At 42.4% G+C, this 15,520-nt stretch overlaps 1 protein-coding gene across 9 annotated transcripts in view; it reads left to right on the top strand.

The window, feature by feature from the left end:
- LLGL2 (LLGL scribble cell polarity complex component 2) overlaps positions 1-13,685 on the top strand; it is a 37,556-nt gene extending 23,871 nt beyond the window's left edge. For 7 of the 9 annotated variants that reach the window (XM_014286736.3, XM_055724613.1, XM_027816794.2 and 4 more), the window contains exons 11-26: positions 2,988-3,205; positions 3,694-3,761; positions 4,807-4,960; positions 5,066-5,170; positions 5,465-5,757; positions 6,018-6,171; positions 6,523-6,673; positions 7,350-7,466; positions 7,997-8,163; positions 8,889-9,153; positions 9,880-10,033; positions 10,634-10,671; positions 11,187-11,234; positions 11,776-11,818; positions 12,545-12,606; positions 13,004-13,685. In XM_014286736.3, the coding sequence (XP_014142211.2) occupies positions 2,988-3,205; positions 3,694-3,761; positions 4,807-4,960; positions 5,066-5,170; positions 5,465-5,757; positions 6,018-6,171; positions 6,523-6,673; positions 7,350-7,466; positions 7,997-8,163; positions 8,889-9,153; positions 9,880-10,033; positions 10,634-10,671; positions 11,187-11,234; positions 11,776-11,818; positions 12,545-12,606; positions 13,004-13,011 (2,045 nt within the window). In that variant the 3' untranslated portion in view covers positions 13,012-13,685. Of the gene's footprint in view, positions 1-2,987; positions 3,206-3,693; positions 3,762-4,806; positions 4,961-5,065; positions 5,171-5,464; positions 5,758-6,017; positions 6,172-6,522; positions 6,674-7,349; positions 7,467-7,996; positions 8,164-8,888; positions 9,154-9,879; positions 10,034-10,633; positions 10,672-11,186; positions 11,235-11,775; positions 11,819-12,054; positions 12,110-12,544; positions 12,607-13,003 lie in introns of those variants that run through there. The other 2 variants (XM_027816791.2, XM_055724647.1) reach the window with 2 other exon arrangements.
- The last annotated feature ends 1,835 nt before the right edge of the window (positions 13,686-15,520 follow it).

Raw genomic sequence — 15,520 nt, 5'->3', positions numbered from 1 at the left:
ATCGCTGTTTTGAAATAGTACTTCAAAAGAGGCAGTAATTAAACCCAGAATTTACTCCCACCGAGACATTGTTTCTTTTAATTACTACCTGGGTTTATGTCTAGGGCCCTGGGTAATAAATCAGCAAAAGGTGACATAGAACCAAGGGTCAGTATATAGAGAACTTAATTTACTTACTGCTGTTGAACATGAATGTAAACAGTTCTAAAACTGAATAGCACTCATTCCACAGCTTGCTTAGAGCTTGTCAGATTCTTGCTTCTGTTGAAGAGCTTTATTACCCTTACTTCCACAGTAACCTTAATATTCTTTCTTTTGGTGGAATTGTAAAGGATTTTCCCCAAGAACTGTTTGTTTAGTGCTGGTGTAGTTCTTGCTTCTGGTTAAGTTGGAGTAACAGTATAAAATTTCAAGCTTCAGAAATGTACTGGAAGTTGTCAGACCAAATCACAGAAGTCTAGATACTTTTTTGGGATCTTCTGGGCAAATCTTCTATTACTGAATCTTCTTAGGCTTTCTAGTTTCTGGTTTGCCTAGTAGGCTAGTTTCCAAACGTATTTGTCTTGTGTACTGCCAGTGGTGGTGGTGACAGCTCCCGGCCACACACTGTGCAAGCGTGGGCTTTCAAATATGTAGATGCAGGTTAGCTCCCCCTGGCCTGTTGTACAAAGCGGACCACAGAGAAAGTAGGCATGAAGAAACAGCTTTTGGATTCCCCACCACCTCTCTCCCCAGTCCTTAACAGGCCCTTCTCAAGTCACTGAAAAAACAGTGAAGAAACTGGTGGAACATAACCGAGATGAAGTGCCTTTATATGTTTGTTATTATAATTTTCCCTACACAACTGCCTTTTAATAAGCAACTTCCAAATGTGCAGAGCCTGTAGGTCTAAACCTTTAAGCTTAACAATACCTTTAAACTTGAGGTACTGTTTAGCTTTTATCATTAAAGAAACTAGACCCTTTTACTTTCTATCAAGTTGTCAGAGCTGAGATTCTAGATGATGCAACAAGTCTTAAAGATGAAAGAAATCTTGAGTTTTTTAGGTAGAAGATTGACTACTTAAAGTTCAGTTCCTGGATATGATTAGTCTTTAGGATGAAGTAACTGAACTTAACAAGCTTTATATTTATACTTCCCAAGAACTGAATTATCTAGTTAACATAAACTCTGGTGGGTACAGACAGGAGCTGCTACAGGAAGCTGAAACTGTTGCGCTTAGATGAGGAAGTTTTTTTTACCGTAAAATGAGGTTTCTGTGGTTGACAAGCTTCATTGTGGCTGATTACCTAAGCTTAGTGGATCCACGTAGTTTGCCTTGTTTGCCCTTAAGCAATCTTCCCTGCAATGGCAATACGAAGGTATTAATTGTATACCAAAGCCACTTAATTTAATAAGCACAAAGCTTATGCACTACAGCGTGGTAGTAGCTGGTGACTTTCCACTACCCTGAATACACTGTGGAAACAATTTTTAAAAGGCTAGCCCTTCCTGTTTTCCTTTTTTTTTTTTTTTTTTTTTTTAGCAGGTGAATGAGTGCATGGCAGTCATGACAAATTCTAGTATGCTTGCTACTTCAGCAACTTAAAATAGATTCTTGCCATAAGCAAAGAGCTCATGTGTGTGCCTTTGCAGGAAAAAAAATACCGTTAACACAGAGTATATTTGGTTGATGTTGGTGGCAGCAGTCAGAGTGCAGGGCTGATCATGCATAATGTAATATAAGTATGATATTGTTCTATGCAGAAATCCTATAGACCACTGCAAGTGACAGTGGGCAAGAAAGCAAAACAAAACTGGATATGAAACCTTTTATCCATGAAGAAGCTGAACTGATTAGTGATATATTATGACTGGCTAGTCAGAGGTGAAACCTGGAATGTCTAACTAGAGTGATGCCAGGTACTAACTACTTGAAGTTAATTTTGCTGAGTGAACAGAATTGGTACGTGCTTGCTTATAGATGTGCTTTCCTGCAAGTATATTCCAGGTAATCAAACAACTAAAGGGAAGTAAAAGTATGGGTTAACAGGGAAGGTCAGTGAAAAGCTGCTAATTTGCTTGTGGCTCACTGTTTATCACCCCCTGCTCCGCCCCCAGTGTGACGTACTACAGCTGTATGTTCACTTAGATTTCTGTAGCTATGTTAATAGTTGTTGGTGTGAACTGATTTGTGGTTTTGGTTTTTCCCACCAGTTGCTATTGTGTCTGTCTTACGAACTTTACTGCAATAATGTCCTCATTAGATTAAATTTTTTCACTTTAATTCTAGTTACAATGAAAAATCTGGAATTCTTGAGTGTCAGGTATCACCTCTAAAATTACATTAACAGATTTTTTGTAATCTTGTCTAATATTTGTATGAATATATATTAGATGATGTACACACTCTTTAAAAAAGAAACTCCAGAGGATCTGTCAAAACATATGAGAAGCAGGGAAAATGAAAAGTAAGAGAGCTGAATTGCAAATACTTGTCAGTCCAAGCACAGAAGCATTCTGCAGAACTCAAGGCATTGCTGTGTTTAAGCAGCTTAGCCTAGATGGACTGTGGTCCTAACACGGTACTAAATGGGTCACTGCTGGGGTGTATGCATGTCTGTCCACCCCATGCTGTTAATTAGCTGTAGGTAAAGTCCTTTGAGTTCTAGCTGTTACAATGGTAAATATGAACTTGTGTTATTTAGCCATGTATGTTGTTAACAAATTTTTTATTCTGCAGTGGAATCTACACCACTCCTGTGACCACCAGAGTGACTTTATAAAAAGAATGATGAATTTGCTGTAAATCTGTTAGTATCTTGAAATCTATTAATATTAGTGCCTCAATAGACCCAGTTAACACAGAAGCATTTAAAGGTTTTGCCAACAAAAATGTTTGTGTAGAGATCCGTGATAACAGTTTTCAAATAAGGCTTATAAGAAACTTGTTTCTGTTTACCTTGGATGGTCATTTTTGTCAGCCTCAATGAATCATGTTTCTGCAGAGTTTGATGACCCTTCTGCTATGGTGGTGCTGGCAGAAGAAGAGCTGGTAGTTATAGATTTGAAAACTGCAGGCTGGCCAGCAGTCCATCCTCCATACCTGGCTTCTCTCCATTGCTCAGCCATCACCTGCTCACACCATGTCTCCAACATCCCTCTGAAACTGTGGGAGAGGATTATCAGTGCTGGGAGCAAGCAGAACATTCACTACTCAAATATGGTATGGCAGCTTTAAATGTACATGTGTTCCCATGCATTTAAGAACAGCATGACTGCTCAGAACGTGGGTGGTCTCTGCATGTGGAGGGATGAGTCTCAACAGACGTTGTCCTGCTTCTTAATAGGGTCAAGAAAGGCTTTTTCCCAGAGCACCACCAATACAGTTACTCACACTGGGGGATTAAAATGTGGTATTTTTCAGGCTTTGACAAGCCAGAAGGAAAGTCTGAGTGTTCCCAGCTGTCAGTGGTAACAAAGTTCTCATTAGAAGCATGTAGCTTTCGGCACAGCTTCTTGAGGAAATGTGTAGAGTATCTTCTAAAAAGCACAGCTGGTGTCAGAACAGGAACATCTAATCCAAACAAAAGCTAACTGCATGGACTGTTTCACTGCTGCTTGCACTGAAGTTCATGCTGTCTTGCTGACTGCGTATTCTCTTAACACTGTTACTGCCTAAGAAGTCACAGTCTTCCTTTAATGTATTTGTAGCCATGGCCGATTGATGGTGGCACCAACATAGCTCCAGATCCTCCACAGAGGGACTTGCTTCTAACAGGGTATGTACTTAACTGATAACAATTAAGGAGCCCTTTCCAGTTCTGTTCTTCTTTTTGAACTAACTGAGGCTTTCCTGTGAGATTAAAGCCTGCTCATCTTGTAGGGAGAAGGCTGCAACGTTACAACTTCTCAAAGCTGGGCTGCTAGCTTTGTAAAGCTAACTGATTCTACTGCTTCTGAATGAACAGGCCGTGATGTCCACAGATGACTTGTAAACTTGGCTTATTTGAGTTATGATGTGTTATCCATTTTCCCCCACAAACATCAGTGTAGAAGTGCAGGCAGTAATCCAGACTGGTTTGAAGGGAGCAATGTAAAAGCAGAGCTTAATCTTGGATGTTTTGAAAATCCATACACCCCCAAGTTCTCAGTGTCAAAGAAGAGGTTAGCTTGGACTCCTGCCTGCTTTGATCAGCATGAATAGATCTAGCTAAGTGGTGGAAGTAGCTAGCAAGAGATTGTCTCATTGCATGACAATGTAGCATTTTCTTTTCAAAGCACTTTTAGGCATTTCAGTGAGCTGTTCTTCAGTCTTCATTCTTGATGCAGCAGGTTGTTAGAAGTCCTTACCCTTACGGTGGAAGACCGTATTGTTCCGTGGAACAATATTCCGTGGAAGAAAATGTTGCCAATTTTCACCTGGAGCACTAAGATTAAAACTTGGTTTCTTTCCTTTTCTCCCAGTAATAGTATTTTTGTCAGGATGCGTTGTTCCTTCTATATGCTAAGCTTTTCTTCCTTTTTGGTGCTTTTTGAAGTAATCTTAAACTGTATGTTGCTGTCAGATCGATTAAAAATGGATTAAAAAATGGATTAAAAACCCCAACCAAAACAAAAAAAGCCACAAAAAACCCCTCACAAACACTCCGCACCCCCCCACCCCCCATCTTCTCTTGAAGCACTAAGTTGCCACAGCTGAGGGCTTTGTAAATAGTGTAGTTTAATCTTTGGTTGTGTTTTTTCCCCCTCTGTTTTATCATCTTCATCTGGGTCATGTGCTTTTCTCCTGTATGATGTGTGCTTCTGTAACTCTCCCCCATACAGGCATGAAGATGGTACTGTGCGGTTTTGGGATGCATCTGGTGTCTGCTTACATCTTCTCTATAAGCTAAGCACAGTGAGAGTATTTCTCACAGATGCCGATCCCAATGACAATATGAACACCCTGGGTGAGGATGAATGGCCTCCACTTCGCAAAGTAAGATGGCTATTGCTTGTAGCTTTCTGAAAACCTGAGGAGTTCTGATTCTTGTCCTAGTTAACGTATCTGCAAAGACTAGCCACTGTGTATCCTCTTGCCTAGGTTGGTACCTTCGACCCTTACAGTGATGATCCTAGACTTGGGATCCAGAAGATCTACCTGTGTAAATACAGTGGATACTTGGCTGTAGCTGGTACAGCAGGACAGGTATTGAAATATAAAGAATTGTCATAAACCTTGCTTTAGTGCAGGTTGTCACAGTGCAACTTGAAGATGCAATAAAATTTGAAATACTCATTTCTCTAGTGGTAAATCAGTCTAGTCACTGGAAATGTTATTTCACGGTTCTCAGCTTTCTCTAATCTGTATTTTAGACTTTATCTAATGCTATTTGTATGCCCTGAGAGATGCCGTAGTTCTTGTAGCTGCTGAGAAGGCCTGCAGCTTGAAGGACCACTTGCATGGTAAAAGCTATAGCAAAGTCTGTCCTTTTCCTTTCAGATACTAGTGATGGAACTGAATGACGAAGATGCAGAACATGTTGTGGACCATGCTGAAGCAGATCTCCTGCAGGACCAAGAGGGCTATCGATGGAAAGGTCATGAGAAATTAAAAACTCGAGATGGACCTGTTCGATTTGAAGCTGGTTTTCAACCATTTGTCCTTGTCCAATGTCAACCACCAGCTGTAGTCACCTCATTGGCCCTTCACTCTGAATGGAAACTTGTGGCCTTTGGTACCAGTCATGGTTTTGGGCTTTTTGACCACCAGCAGAAACGACTGGTCTTTGTCAAGTAGGTATCTTCTTTCCAGGAGATCTGTGGTAATCCTCTGTTAAAGGTGGCCTAGGATTGCTAACAAAGCAAGTAGAAGTAAATGATTTCTCAAACGCAGTCAGTGTGGCAAGAAGCTCTGCCTTATCGGACTCGATCCTTGAAGATCTTCAAGTGTATATATAAGCATGTTCCAACATTGGTGTGTGTCCTGTTGGACTCTTGGGAGTGATTGCTACCCATTAGAAAGTGACCATGTGCCTGCTGTCTCCCTCTTCCAGGTGTACGCTGCATCCTAGTGATCAATTGGCCTTAGAAGGCCCACTGTCTCGGGTGAAATCCTTGAAGAAGTCCCTCCGTCAATCGTTCAGACGGATTAGAAGAAGCCGGGTATCTAGTAGGAAGCGACGAGGAGGGAGTGGAAATGCCTCAGACGTGAGTCATCCACCTTTTTGGGGTCCTTTCTGTTTACAGGTTGGAGGATTAGTCCAACATTACTTAGTAATTAGCAGAGTCCTGATTAGACTGCCTAGAGCAGGAGGTGGTCTGCAGTCCTGCTGTGGTATCAGTAGTTACTGGAATAAGGGCAAAAATGGCAGTTTCTGATGCTGCTGTTAGATAAAAATAGTCACATTTTTAGAGATCTACTGTCTGTAGTTGAACGTAAAATGTATCTGTTCACTGGTATGATGGTGCTTTCCCTGTCTATATTGCTGCCATTCTTACTGTCTCTCTCTCTCCCCCAGGCTTTTGCCTGACTGACAAAATGTCTTCTTATCTTTGAAGGTGCAAGAAGCAAACGCCAAATTTGACCAAGACACATTGCAGGAAATGGAACTGGCTCCAGTCCAGCGGAAGATTGAAGCCCGGTCTGCAGAAGACTCCTTCACTGGCTTTGTGCGAACCTTATATTTTGCTGATACCTTCTTGAGAGACAGTGAGTAGAAAAAGCATCTCTCTGTTCTTCTGAACGGGTCCTTCCTCCTTCTGCCAAGGAATGTATTAGGATTTACTGCCAGGAAAATTCGGCACCTCCTGTGTCCTACTTTGTGCTATGCTGAAAAACTAATATAGAACAAGAGCATATGTTGCCATGCAGAATTGTTATTTAGCCATTCTGGCTGCTGGCTATTCAAAGGCCAGTAGTAGTTCATCTTTGGATGCAGCCTTTATGTATCATTTTTCAATGTGCTGGAATGACATCTGACTTTTTAGTATAAGCTGTTCTGTATCTCATCACTTTAAAATTTACCCCTGCCCTCAGCAGGGCGTTTTAATTTTGGTGAGGATGGTGGCGGCTGTGCATCAGAGCCCATACTGATATCATGAAGGAGTTTGCTTTGCTCATATGCAATATAAGTATGTGAAAACTGGATGCAGCAATTGTGGTGTTTGATGGAAACAGCCGTCTCTTCCCTTTACGTGCTCTGTCCTTTATTAGGGCTGTTGATGGACACATTGGGAAAAGTGCTAAGAACCTGCAGTTTCCCTGGCAAATCTGCCCTAATATATTTAGGGTGTAAACAGAGGGAGGATTTGTACAGCTAGTGGGAAGCAGTTATCCAAGGATGTCACAGATGGTGCCTCACTCATGAGCCTTCTTGTTGCTTCAGGCTCCCGCCACTGCCCATCCTTGTGGGCAGGCACCAATGGAGGTACAGTCTACGCCTTCTGTTTACGTGTTCCTCCAGCAGAGAGGAGGATGGATGAACCTGTCAGGGCAGAGCAGGGTAAGTATGCCTTGTGAAAGCAAGGTCCTAAGGGATCTGAGCTATCACTCATATAACCAAGGGTTACACACATAAAAACAAGGTAGCTCAACTGCTGCTGTTTATCAGTGAAAGCGGAGCTAAATGCAGCCATGTGTGAGCTAAGCAATGCTTACTGCAGCAACTGAACTGAAGAGTGAGCGAGCTCCAGACTGCTCGACATGCTTTAGCCTCATTTCCTGTTGACTTCAGAAATATAAATTTGCATCAGCTGTCATTGAAGTTTACCATCAAGCCTCAGTGCACATGTACTTTATTCTGACAGCTGGACCTGCTGTCTTTATGTAATAATAGTTACTGCTTAACAGGAACCAGTTCAGTCCAAATACCCTTTAACTATTAAAAATCTTTTTAGGCAGGGTTTCTGTAACTGCATTGTATAGGTCTCCAGCTCTGGGAGGATTTGGGTCAGGTTCTAACACAGTGTCTCTGACTAGACTCCTGTCTGGTTTTTCTCTTTGTTTATTTTCCTCCTTATCTTGCTTGTCTAGCCAAAGAGATTCAGCTGATGCACAGGGCTCCTGTTGTGGGTATACTTGTCTTGGACGGACGCAGCATTCCCCTCCCAGAACCTCTAGAAGTAGCACATGACCTTTCTAAGAGTCCTGATATGCAAGGCAGCCATCAACTGTTGGTAGTGTCTGAAGAGCAATTTAAGGTAAGTATCACCCAGGAGGTGCATATGAACTGCATAAAATCTGCTAAAGCAAGTGCTCAGTGGAAAGATAACTCTTGGGAGTGCTTATTCTCCTGTATCTGAATGACACCTATGGGACGGTATTTCTGTCTGGTACAGTCCATAAATGAGGTGTGTGCTGACAAATTGGGTATTCAGCATAGTAGTGCACATGCTGAACATAGAAATTTTATTCCTCTATTACATTACACTCTTTAGACAAGATTGCTTCTGCTTTTGCTGTGGTTAGTACAGAAGCAGGAATTGGTTGGCATTTCGATGAAGCAGCTAAGAAGCTTCATGTTTTGCACACTAACTAGTCAGCATAAAAGAGAAGACTTGAAGTAGCTTGCTGTAGGTTGGCCCTGGCTTTTTAATGTGGAAGAGCATACAGTTAGTGTAAACCCTGTTCTCTTTCTGTAATAATTTGTAGCCAAATGTGGAGGGGTTTTGAAAGAACTAGGGGAGAAATGCAGTTTGCAGCCTGAAGGGTAAAACTGTTTGATGTCAGAACAGAAACAGATTCTAACACTGACTGTGTGGCTGATTACTTGTCCATGAGCAGGGAGCCAGGCTGACTCAGATTACACCTGTGTGTACACACTGTGAATGAAAACATTGTTAAAGGAGGGAGCAGCAGATGTCCAGGGGTGCAGCTGCTCCCATTGTGCAGGAAAGAGACGTCAGTGTCTTGTTTCTATTGACAGGTGTTCACATTACCCAAAGTTAGCTCCAAACTGAAGCTCAAGCTGACGGCCCTGGAAGGCTGTAGGGTACGAAAGGTGACGGTTGCAAACTTTGGCAGCTGCAAGACTGACGATTACAGTGAAAATGACCTGGCTGTCCTAACTAATCTAGGAGACATTCAGATCATCTCACTGCCCTTCCTCAAGTTACAGATCCGCTACCCTTGCATCCGCAAAGAGGATGTGAGCGGCATTGCATCCTGCGTCTTCACTAAATATGGCCAAGGTAAGTAAGGTGTGCTTCTCCCAAATCGTCTACCTCTGTGTTTGAGACAATAGAAAAGGGATTATAGGGCTTAGTGTTAAAACTGGCTGTGTATACATGTGAATATTACGTAAATATGTCCATTATAGGTTTCTGGCCAGTAGCTGTTGCCAACAGGTACTGACATGTGAATTAGCAGAAGTAAGTTTATTCTAGTTTATTCTATCGTTACTAATAGAATACAGTGGTTTTCAGCTAACAGGTTGGATGTGCCCCATAGGTGGCTTCTATCTGGCCACCCTCCTCTTGTCTGGAGTCAACAGAATGGCTCTCTAAGCAGCAGGCACTGAGGAAAAATGGCTGCATTGTGCCTCCTATACATGCCTGTGCTCAACAATCAAACTGCAAAACTGGGATTCAACATCCTGTGGTTGTTGAAGGTGGACGGCTGGTTTGCAGTTCAGTTTTTACGTCTTTCTGTGTTGCTTTTCGTAAGTGTCAGCGCAGGACAATACAATTATCTTTCAGCATAATCCTAAATTGTCCAGTCTCTAGGCTAACCAATCCTTGGGAAACTGGGCTAATATCTTCCTCAGTGATTCCTCCTCATTTAGATAGGAGGAAATGCAAACCCTTTCTGCTAAACATAGAGGATGCTTAGATCTGTTCTTTTTTGGATCACCTCTAGTTCTGGAACTGTATTCTTGGACTTGAGGGAATTGCTTGTAAATTCCCAATTATCTGTAGGTTTCTATCTGATCTCTCCATCGGAGTTTGAGAGGTTTTCGCTTTCTACCAAATGGTTAGTGGAGCCCCGGTGCATTGTGGACATGCCGGAAGTTACAAGCAACAACCATGTGCACAAGAAATCTGGCATGGAGAATGCAACAAGAAAATCCAGGTAAAGTGTAAAACTCTTGCACATTGACTGTGTGTTAAGTAGTGATAAAAAAGAAAAGACTTCAAACTCTTACCGACATTCCTAGATGGACTGGCATCAAGAAATGTAACCTTCTCCCTGGTTTTCCTACTTGCAGTACAGCTGGTGGGACAAAATAGTGAAGCATTGGAATTGGTATCCCTAAGCTAGAGTCATAAACTGTAAGCTCTAGCTTGCTTTACTTGTTCCTTAATGATGTGTCTGACTGACACTTGACTCTTGCATGCTTCAGGGGCCATGTGTTAACTGACGACGCTGAACTGTTGCTCTGTGAAGGGAAATCCAGTGTTCTTCCTCTCCTCTTAGAACATCACCAAATAACAGTAAATCTGACTCTCATGGACATCCTATAGGAATTTTATTCCAAAAGTTTAGAAATGTCCTCTGGTGCCTGTAGACTTCTGCATCACCAACATGTGATGAAGCCCTTCCTGCATTCTTGCTCAAGCTTTTAGCTAGTGTGCACTGGAGCTTCTTTTAGCTGTCAAGAGTATAGGTGAATTCTCTGCACCCCTGTACCTCAGAGTCAGTGATTGTTTTCTGCCCCCTTTCCTTTTTTAGGGGACCAGAAAGGAGTTTGGGTGACTATGGAGAAGATGGTAAGCAAAAAGTAATTGTGCTAAATGTAGCGTGGTGATGTGGAAACCTGAACCATCTTTCCTATTGCTACAGTTGGTATTTTCTGCCTAAGAAAGGGGAAAGTAAGGAGGGACGTGAGGGAAATGTTGTGACCTGCTTGGACACAGTAGTTGCTAGCTCTAAAGTAAGTTGCATGTGGCAAGATTGCCTTGAAAGGATACAACACAGTTTCTGATGGAAGGAAGAGGCTGTGGGAAGAGAAGGTCTGAAATTACAGATGAGATCTTCTGTTAGCCAGACTAATATTGTTGGAAAATACAGTTCAGTATATGAGAGGCTTTAAGGATTAGCTGTGAAGCATTCGGTAAAGTCAAAAGGTACTTAATGGGGGGTGGCGGTGAGGGGATAAATCCAGTCCTTCTGTGAGTTTCCAAAACTGCACATATTTCATGAAAAGGGGAAAATATTGTTAGGTAAAAGCTTTTTTCCTGCTGTGGTTTTTTTGTTTTGTTTTGTTTTTTGTTTTTTTTTTTAGAAAGGAAGTCTGGGAGGCTGATGGAACATGCCTTACTCAATGACGAAAGTGAGTGAGATGAAGTCTTCCTACTGACAGGGCAGGTGCCTTTCTGGGTGGGAAAAGAAGAAAGCTGCTGGGCATTTTGTGGATTCCAGTACTCGGTTCCAAGGGATCAGCAATTACACAAGACTGGTAGAAATACTGGGCTTTCATGAATCAGTAGAAGTGAGGGGTTGGACAGATAGTCAGGCCCTCAGGCAGGGGTTGTTCCACATAGCTCCATTCACTGCTGTGATAAGAGAAGGATCTTTACTTTCCAATGGGACCTGTGTAAAATGACAGCTGGAACAGACTGTTCCTTTGGGGCTCTAGTACACTGGGACTGGCAACATTTCCTCTGGCAAATGACTGCTTCAGTCCTTTATGCCAGCCTGTTCAGTAAAAGCCTGGTACTGTTGAAGAGGCAATGATATTCTTAAGTCTGACCTCTGTGTTGTGGGAGGCAAATTTAAAAGCTGTTCAGCAGGGAGGTGGAATGTGGCTAGGCTGCTGCCTGCAAGCAGATCTCCACTGGTTTGGCTCACTACTTTAACCCTCTGCTTTCCAGAAGTCCTGAAGGAGATCCAGAGTACTCTGGAGGGAGGCAGAGGGTGAGTATCAACCAACTTCTGTTCCTAATGGGTGGGGTGGCAAGGGAGGGCATTTCTAGTTGAAAGCAGGGGGATGCCCAACATGATGGCAGGGATCCTTGTGCTGGAATCTGGTCATGTGTGTCCCCCACAAACTTCCAAAGGGCAATAGTAAGAGAGAGGCAAGTTCTCTTTCACATGTTGTCCCTTGACATTTTTTATGAATAATGTTTTGTCTTTTTCTCTCCGAAAAGCAGGAGAGATCACATTCCCACATCCCAAAGGAACAAGACTCTGAGTATTCGCATACAGGTTTCTATTTGTGTCAACCCATACTGATCTAAGGGCAGGCCACATGGGCTTAGTTGGTCGAGGATGGGACTCTGGAGTTGTAATCCTGGCTTGACACCGTCACTTGGACATGTTCAGCATCTCTGCTCCCATTCTGGCTATACATTAAAGCTAAGCTACCACCATGGGTGCGGGGCTTTATCTTGTCTCCCTAGAATACTGATGTTCAGGTGACAGGGGCTACGGAAGTGTAGACAAAGGACTACTGTTTGCAACGGATGCAGGAAGCTTGGTGGGATTGGTAACTGCTGGTGTGTAAGGATAAGTGACTGTCTGACATGCTCTGCTCTGCGCACTTCTTCTGGACACTACCTAATCCTGGTCTTCTGTCAGCAGCTGGGAGTGGATGGGAAGATACTGCATTGCAATAATGAATCTTTTCTTGTGTCATTGCAGGAGCTATGCAGAAAGAAATTCGGCAAGAAGTCCATTAGGACACGGACTAAGTAATGGAGGAGGTAGGTAAGGCTAAAGATATTTCAGGCCTAGTGAAGGAGCCAAAGGAAGCAGGAAGTAGAGTGAAGTTTCTGTATAAAATTCAGCTTATTTAAATGGCTTGTGATAGTGCAGAATTCTGATCTGAATGGATTCAGGATGGGAATCTGTTGGCTGAGTGGTGTACTGGCACTGTGCAGCACCTTATGTGCCCCATGAGTGAATATGCTGCATCAGTTTTAAAGGAAGAGCTAAAAATCCTTTGCAGGCTTCTGTCTAACTCTCAATCTTACCATAAAGCAGGCTGAACAGGTAGCCAGAGCTCATAGCAATAATCTGTTGAGTATATAGACTCGTTAACTCTCATTAGCTTTCAACTTCTGTTTTCTAAAATGGCTTTTGCATTCTTTTATCCAAAAGCAGATTGACCAGAATTCATCAAGGAGTTTCTGGCTTTGGATTGAGTGCCATAACACTACTGATTGGGCAGACCGTCCCTGGGGAGAAGGCACCGCTGTTTCGGCAGGCTAGTGAGCTGCAACTTGCATGCATATGTGTGCCTGCCTCTGCCTCCCCTTTTAGTGCCTCATTAGAGACATCTCCTCTTGGAGCCCGCCTTGCATTAGGACAGAAGTGGATTGCCAGGTCTGATGCACCACAAGCCTCTGAGTACATCTAACTTTTAAATGTTTGCACATTTCTCTTTTCTACTGGGCTGGGTTTTAAATTATAAATGTTGCTGCCTTGGTGCAGGATTTTAATAAACGCACACTGTTACCTCCAACTGGTTTAAAATTATTTTTTGTACAATTTTTTAAAAATCTTATGGGTATTTCAGTTTTAACGGAAACATTTTAGAAATTTACTTTTTAAAAGAAAATATTAAATAATATATGCTAGATTCCTGTGACTGCTGTATGTGGTATCTGAATGAATAATTTTGGGTTTTGTTTGTTTATGGTACTGTTAACTGGCTCTATGGATTTGGGTAGAATCTATTTTTGTAGCCATTCAAATCAGAGGAAAACTAATTGAACTTGATTTTTGTTTCAACACTGCATTGTTCTTTTTTGCAAATAAAACTCTGATTTCCCTTTTGTGATCCTTGTCTGCTCTTCTGTCTATTCTTTCCATCAGCAGCTTCTTTCACATTGGCAACAGACTCATGCCCACTGACCCCTTGATGAAGGTGGAGCTGTCCCTCTCTGAGCTGTAGAGGCAAAGAGCACTCCTGGAGATTTAGTGGCCTTGTTAAGCAAGCAAGGTGGTGGTTTGGAAAAGATGCATGTGGCAAGCAAACTGATTATATCACTCACCTGCAATCCATATGTTGTGTTGCCAGGAAAGGGCACTGGTTTAGATTATAGTCCCCAGAAGGTCATCTGCTGGCTTGTCCTGAAATAACTTGGGTGATAACACACTGAAGGGAGAAACAGTTGATCTGGCAATACTGCTGTACTAGTCAGCCAACAGATGTTGAATTGAAACTGGTGAAGCTCTGTGTGGAGCAGTTCATTACTCTTTAAAATGTTGATTCATTTGTCTCTGATATAACACTGCTTTCTTCTTTTCCAATGAAGAAAAAGAATAGGGTATTCTCCAGTTTCTTTCCTGTAACTTGCTTGTTGCACTATGAGAGTCAGTGAGAAAAGAGCTAAATCCTCCCAGACTGGGTGCTGAGCTGTCATCCTTGGCCTGCTTTGGAACCCTCCCCTTGAAAGATCTCTTGTTTCAGGCTCTGTCTTTATCTTCCTGAGCAACGTGGAGGGATCCTTTCTTTCCTGGGGTACTAGGGCGGCACTTCCTATTCTGCAGGAGAATATGGTTGCAGAGTTGCTGTTGCTCAGGTGGTGTTTCGGGCCCCTTCCTTCTAGAAGAATTAGCATCTCCTTTGAGACCCAATTTATTGCTAATGTGGTTTTAGGAAGCCTTTTCTCCTACTCAGCGTGGTCTGACAAATTAGTTTCCATTTCCATATTTCTACTAGTTTCATTATTTCCTTGTTTCCATTGCTGCAGGATTGAGGCTAACAGAAAGGTGGCCTGCTGTTTTCCACTACTTGTGCCAGACACTGATGCTGCAAATTTACAGGAAGTTACGGTTTAATCAGCAGCTTCTGAGCTGTTGTTATCATGTGCATGTGCATCATCCTGGTGCACCCAGCTGCTTCTTTCTGCTCCTCACAGATGGACTGATTCTAATGCCTTTCCTGAGCATTTCATTTGCTGGCAGGCTTGGGGTAAGTGACAAGGCAGTCATGCTCGGAAAGGGCAGAAGCAATTTGTAACTTCTCCCCATTTTTACCCACAACTTGAAAAATCAAATCGGTCCTCTGAGAGAGTTATGCTATCATAATTCTTAAAGTGAATTTAGATTTAAAAAAAACAACCCTAACTTTATCCAGGCTTCTTGTTATTTTTCCTGAAACACAAGCCAGAGTGTTAATGGGATTGAGTAGTTTAGGATGTGTGCTGCTGATACGTGGCAATTTTTTTCCTAGCAGTGCTTTGAAATATACAGATGAAGGATTCACTGAAGTAAGCTGCTTGGCTTATTGTTGTGAGTAGAGGCATTAAGAATCCTTTTAGAGCTGCCGTGCCTAAAATACAGGAAATATAGCAACGGGGAAAAGCAGGGCAAGACTGGAACTTGAGTGTTGTGGAACTCCGGGATTATATTGAGATGAGCACGAGAGGGTGGAAAGGCTTGTGATTTTCAGAACTAGGGTGTATTTTTTGTGCTGTCAGAAAACCACTAACAAGTAAAATCAGTGATGAGATGTTCATGAAGGATGGAGCCTTCAGTGAATGTCTGTAAGCAGCTTTTGAGTGTAATAGGAAAAAAATCCCTCTGCATCTCTCCCTTTCAGGGATTGCATTCTGAGCCTTGCCATTACCCTTAGTCTGCCCATCAGCTGACAGTAATAATAATGGCCTG

Source organism: Falco cherrug, chromosome 1 (genome assembly GCF_023634085.1).
Source record: "Falco cherrug isolate bFalChe1 chromosome 1, bFalChe1.pri, whole genome shotgun sequence".
NCBI lineage: Eukaryota > Metazoa > Chordata > Aves > Falconiformes > Falconidae > Falco > Falco cherrug.
The sequence above is the reverse complement of the archived record's forward strand: the minus strand, read 5'-3'. Positions and strand labels throughout refer to the sequence as shown.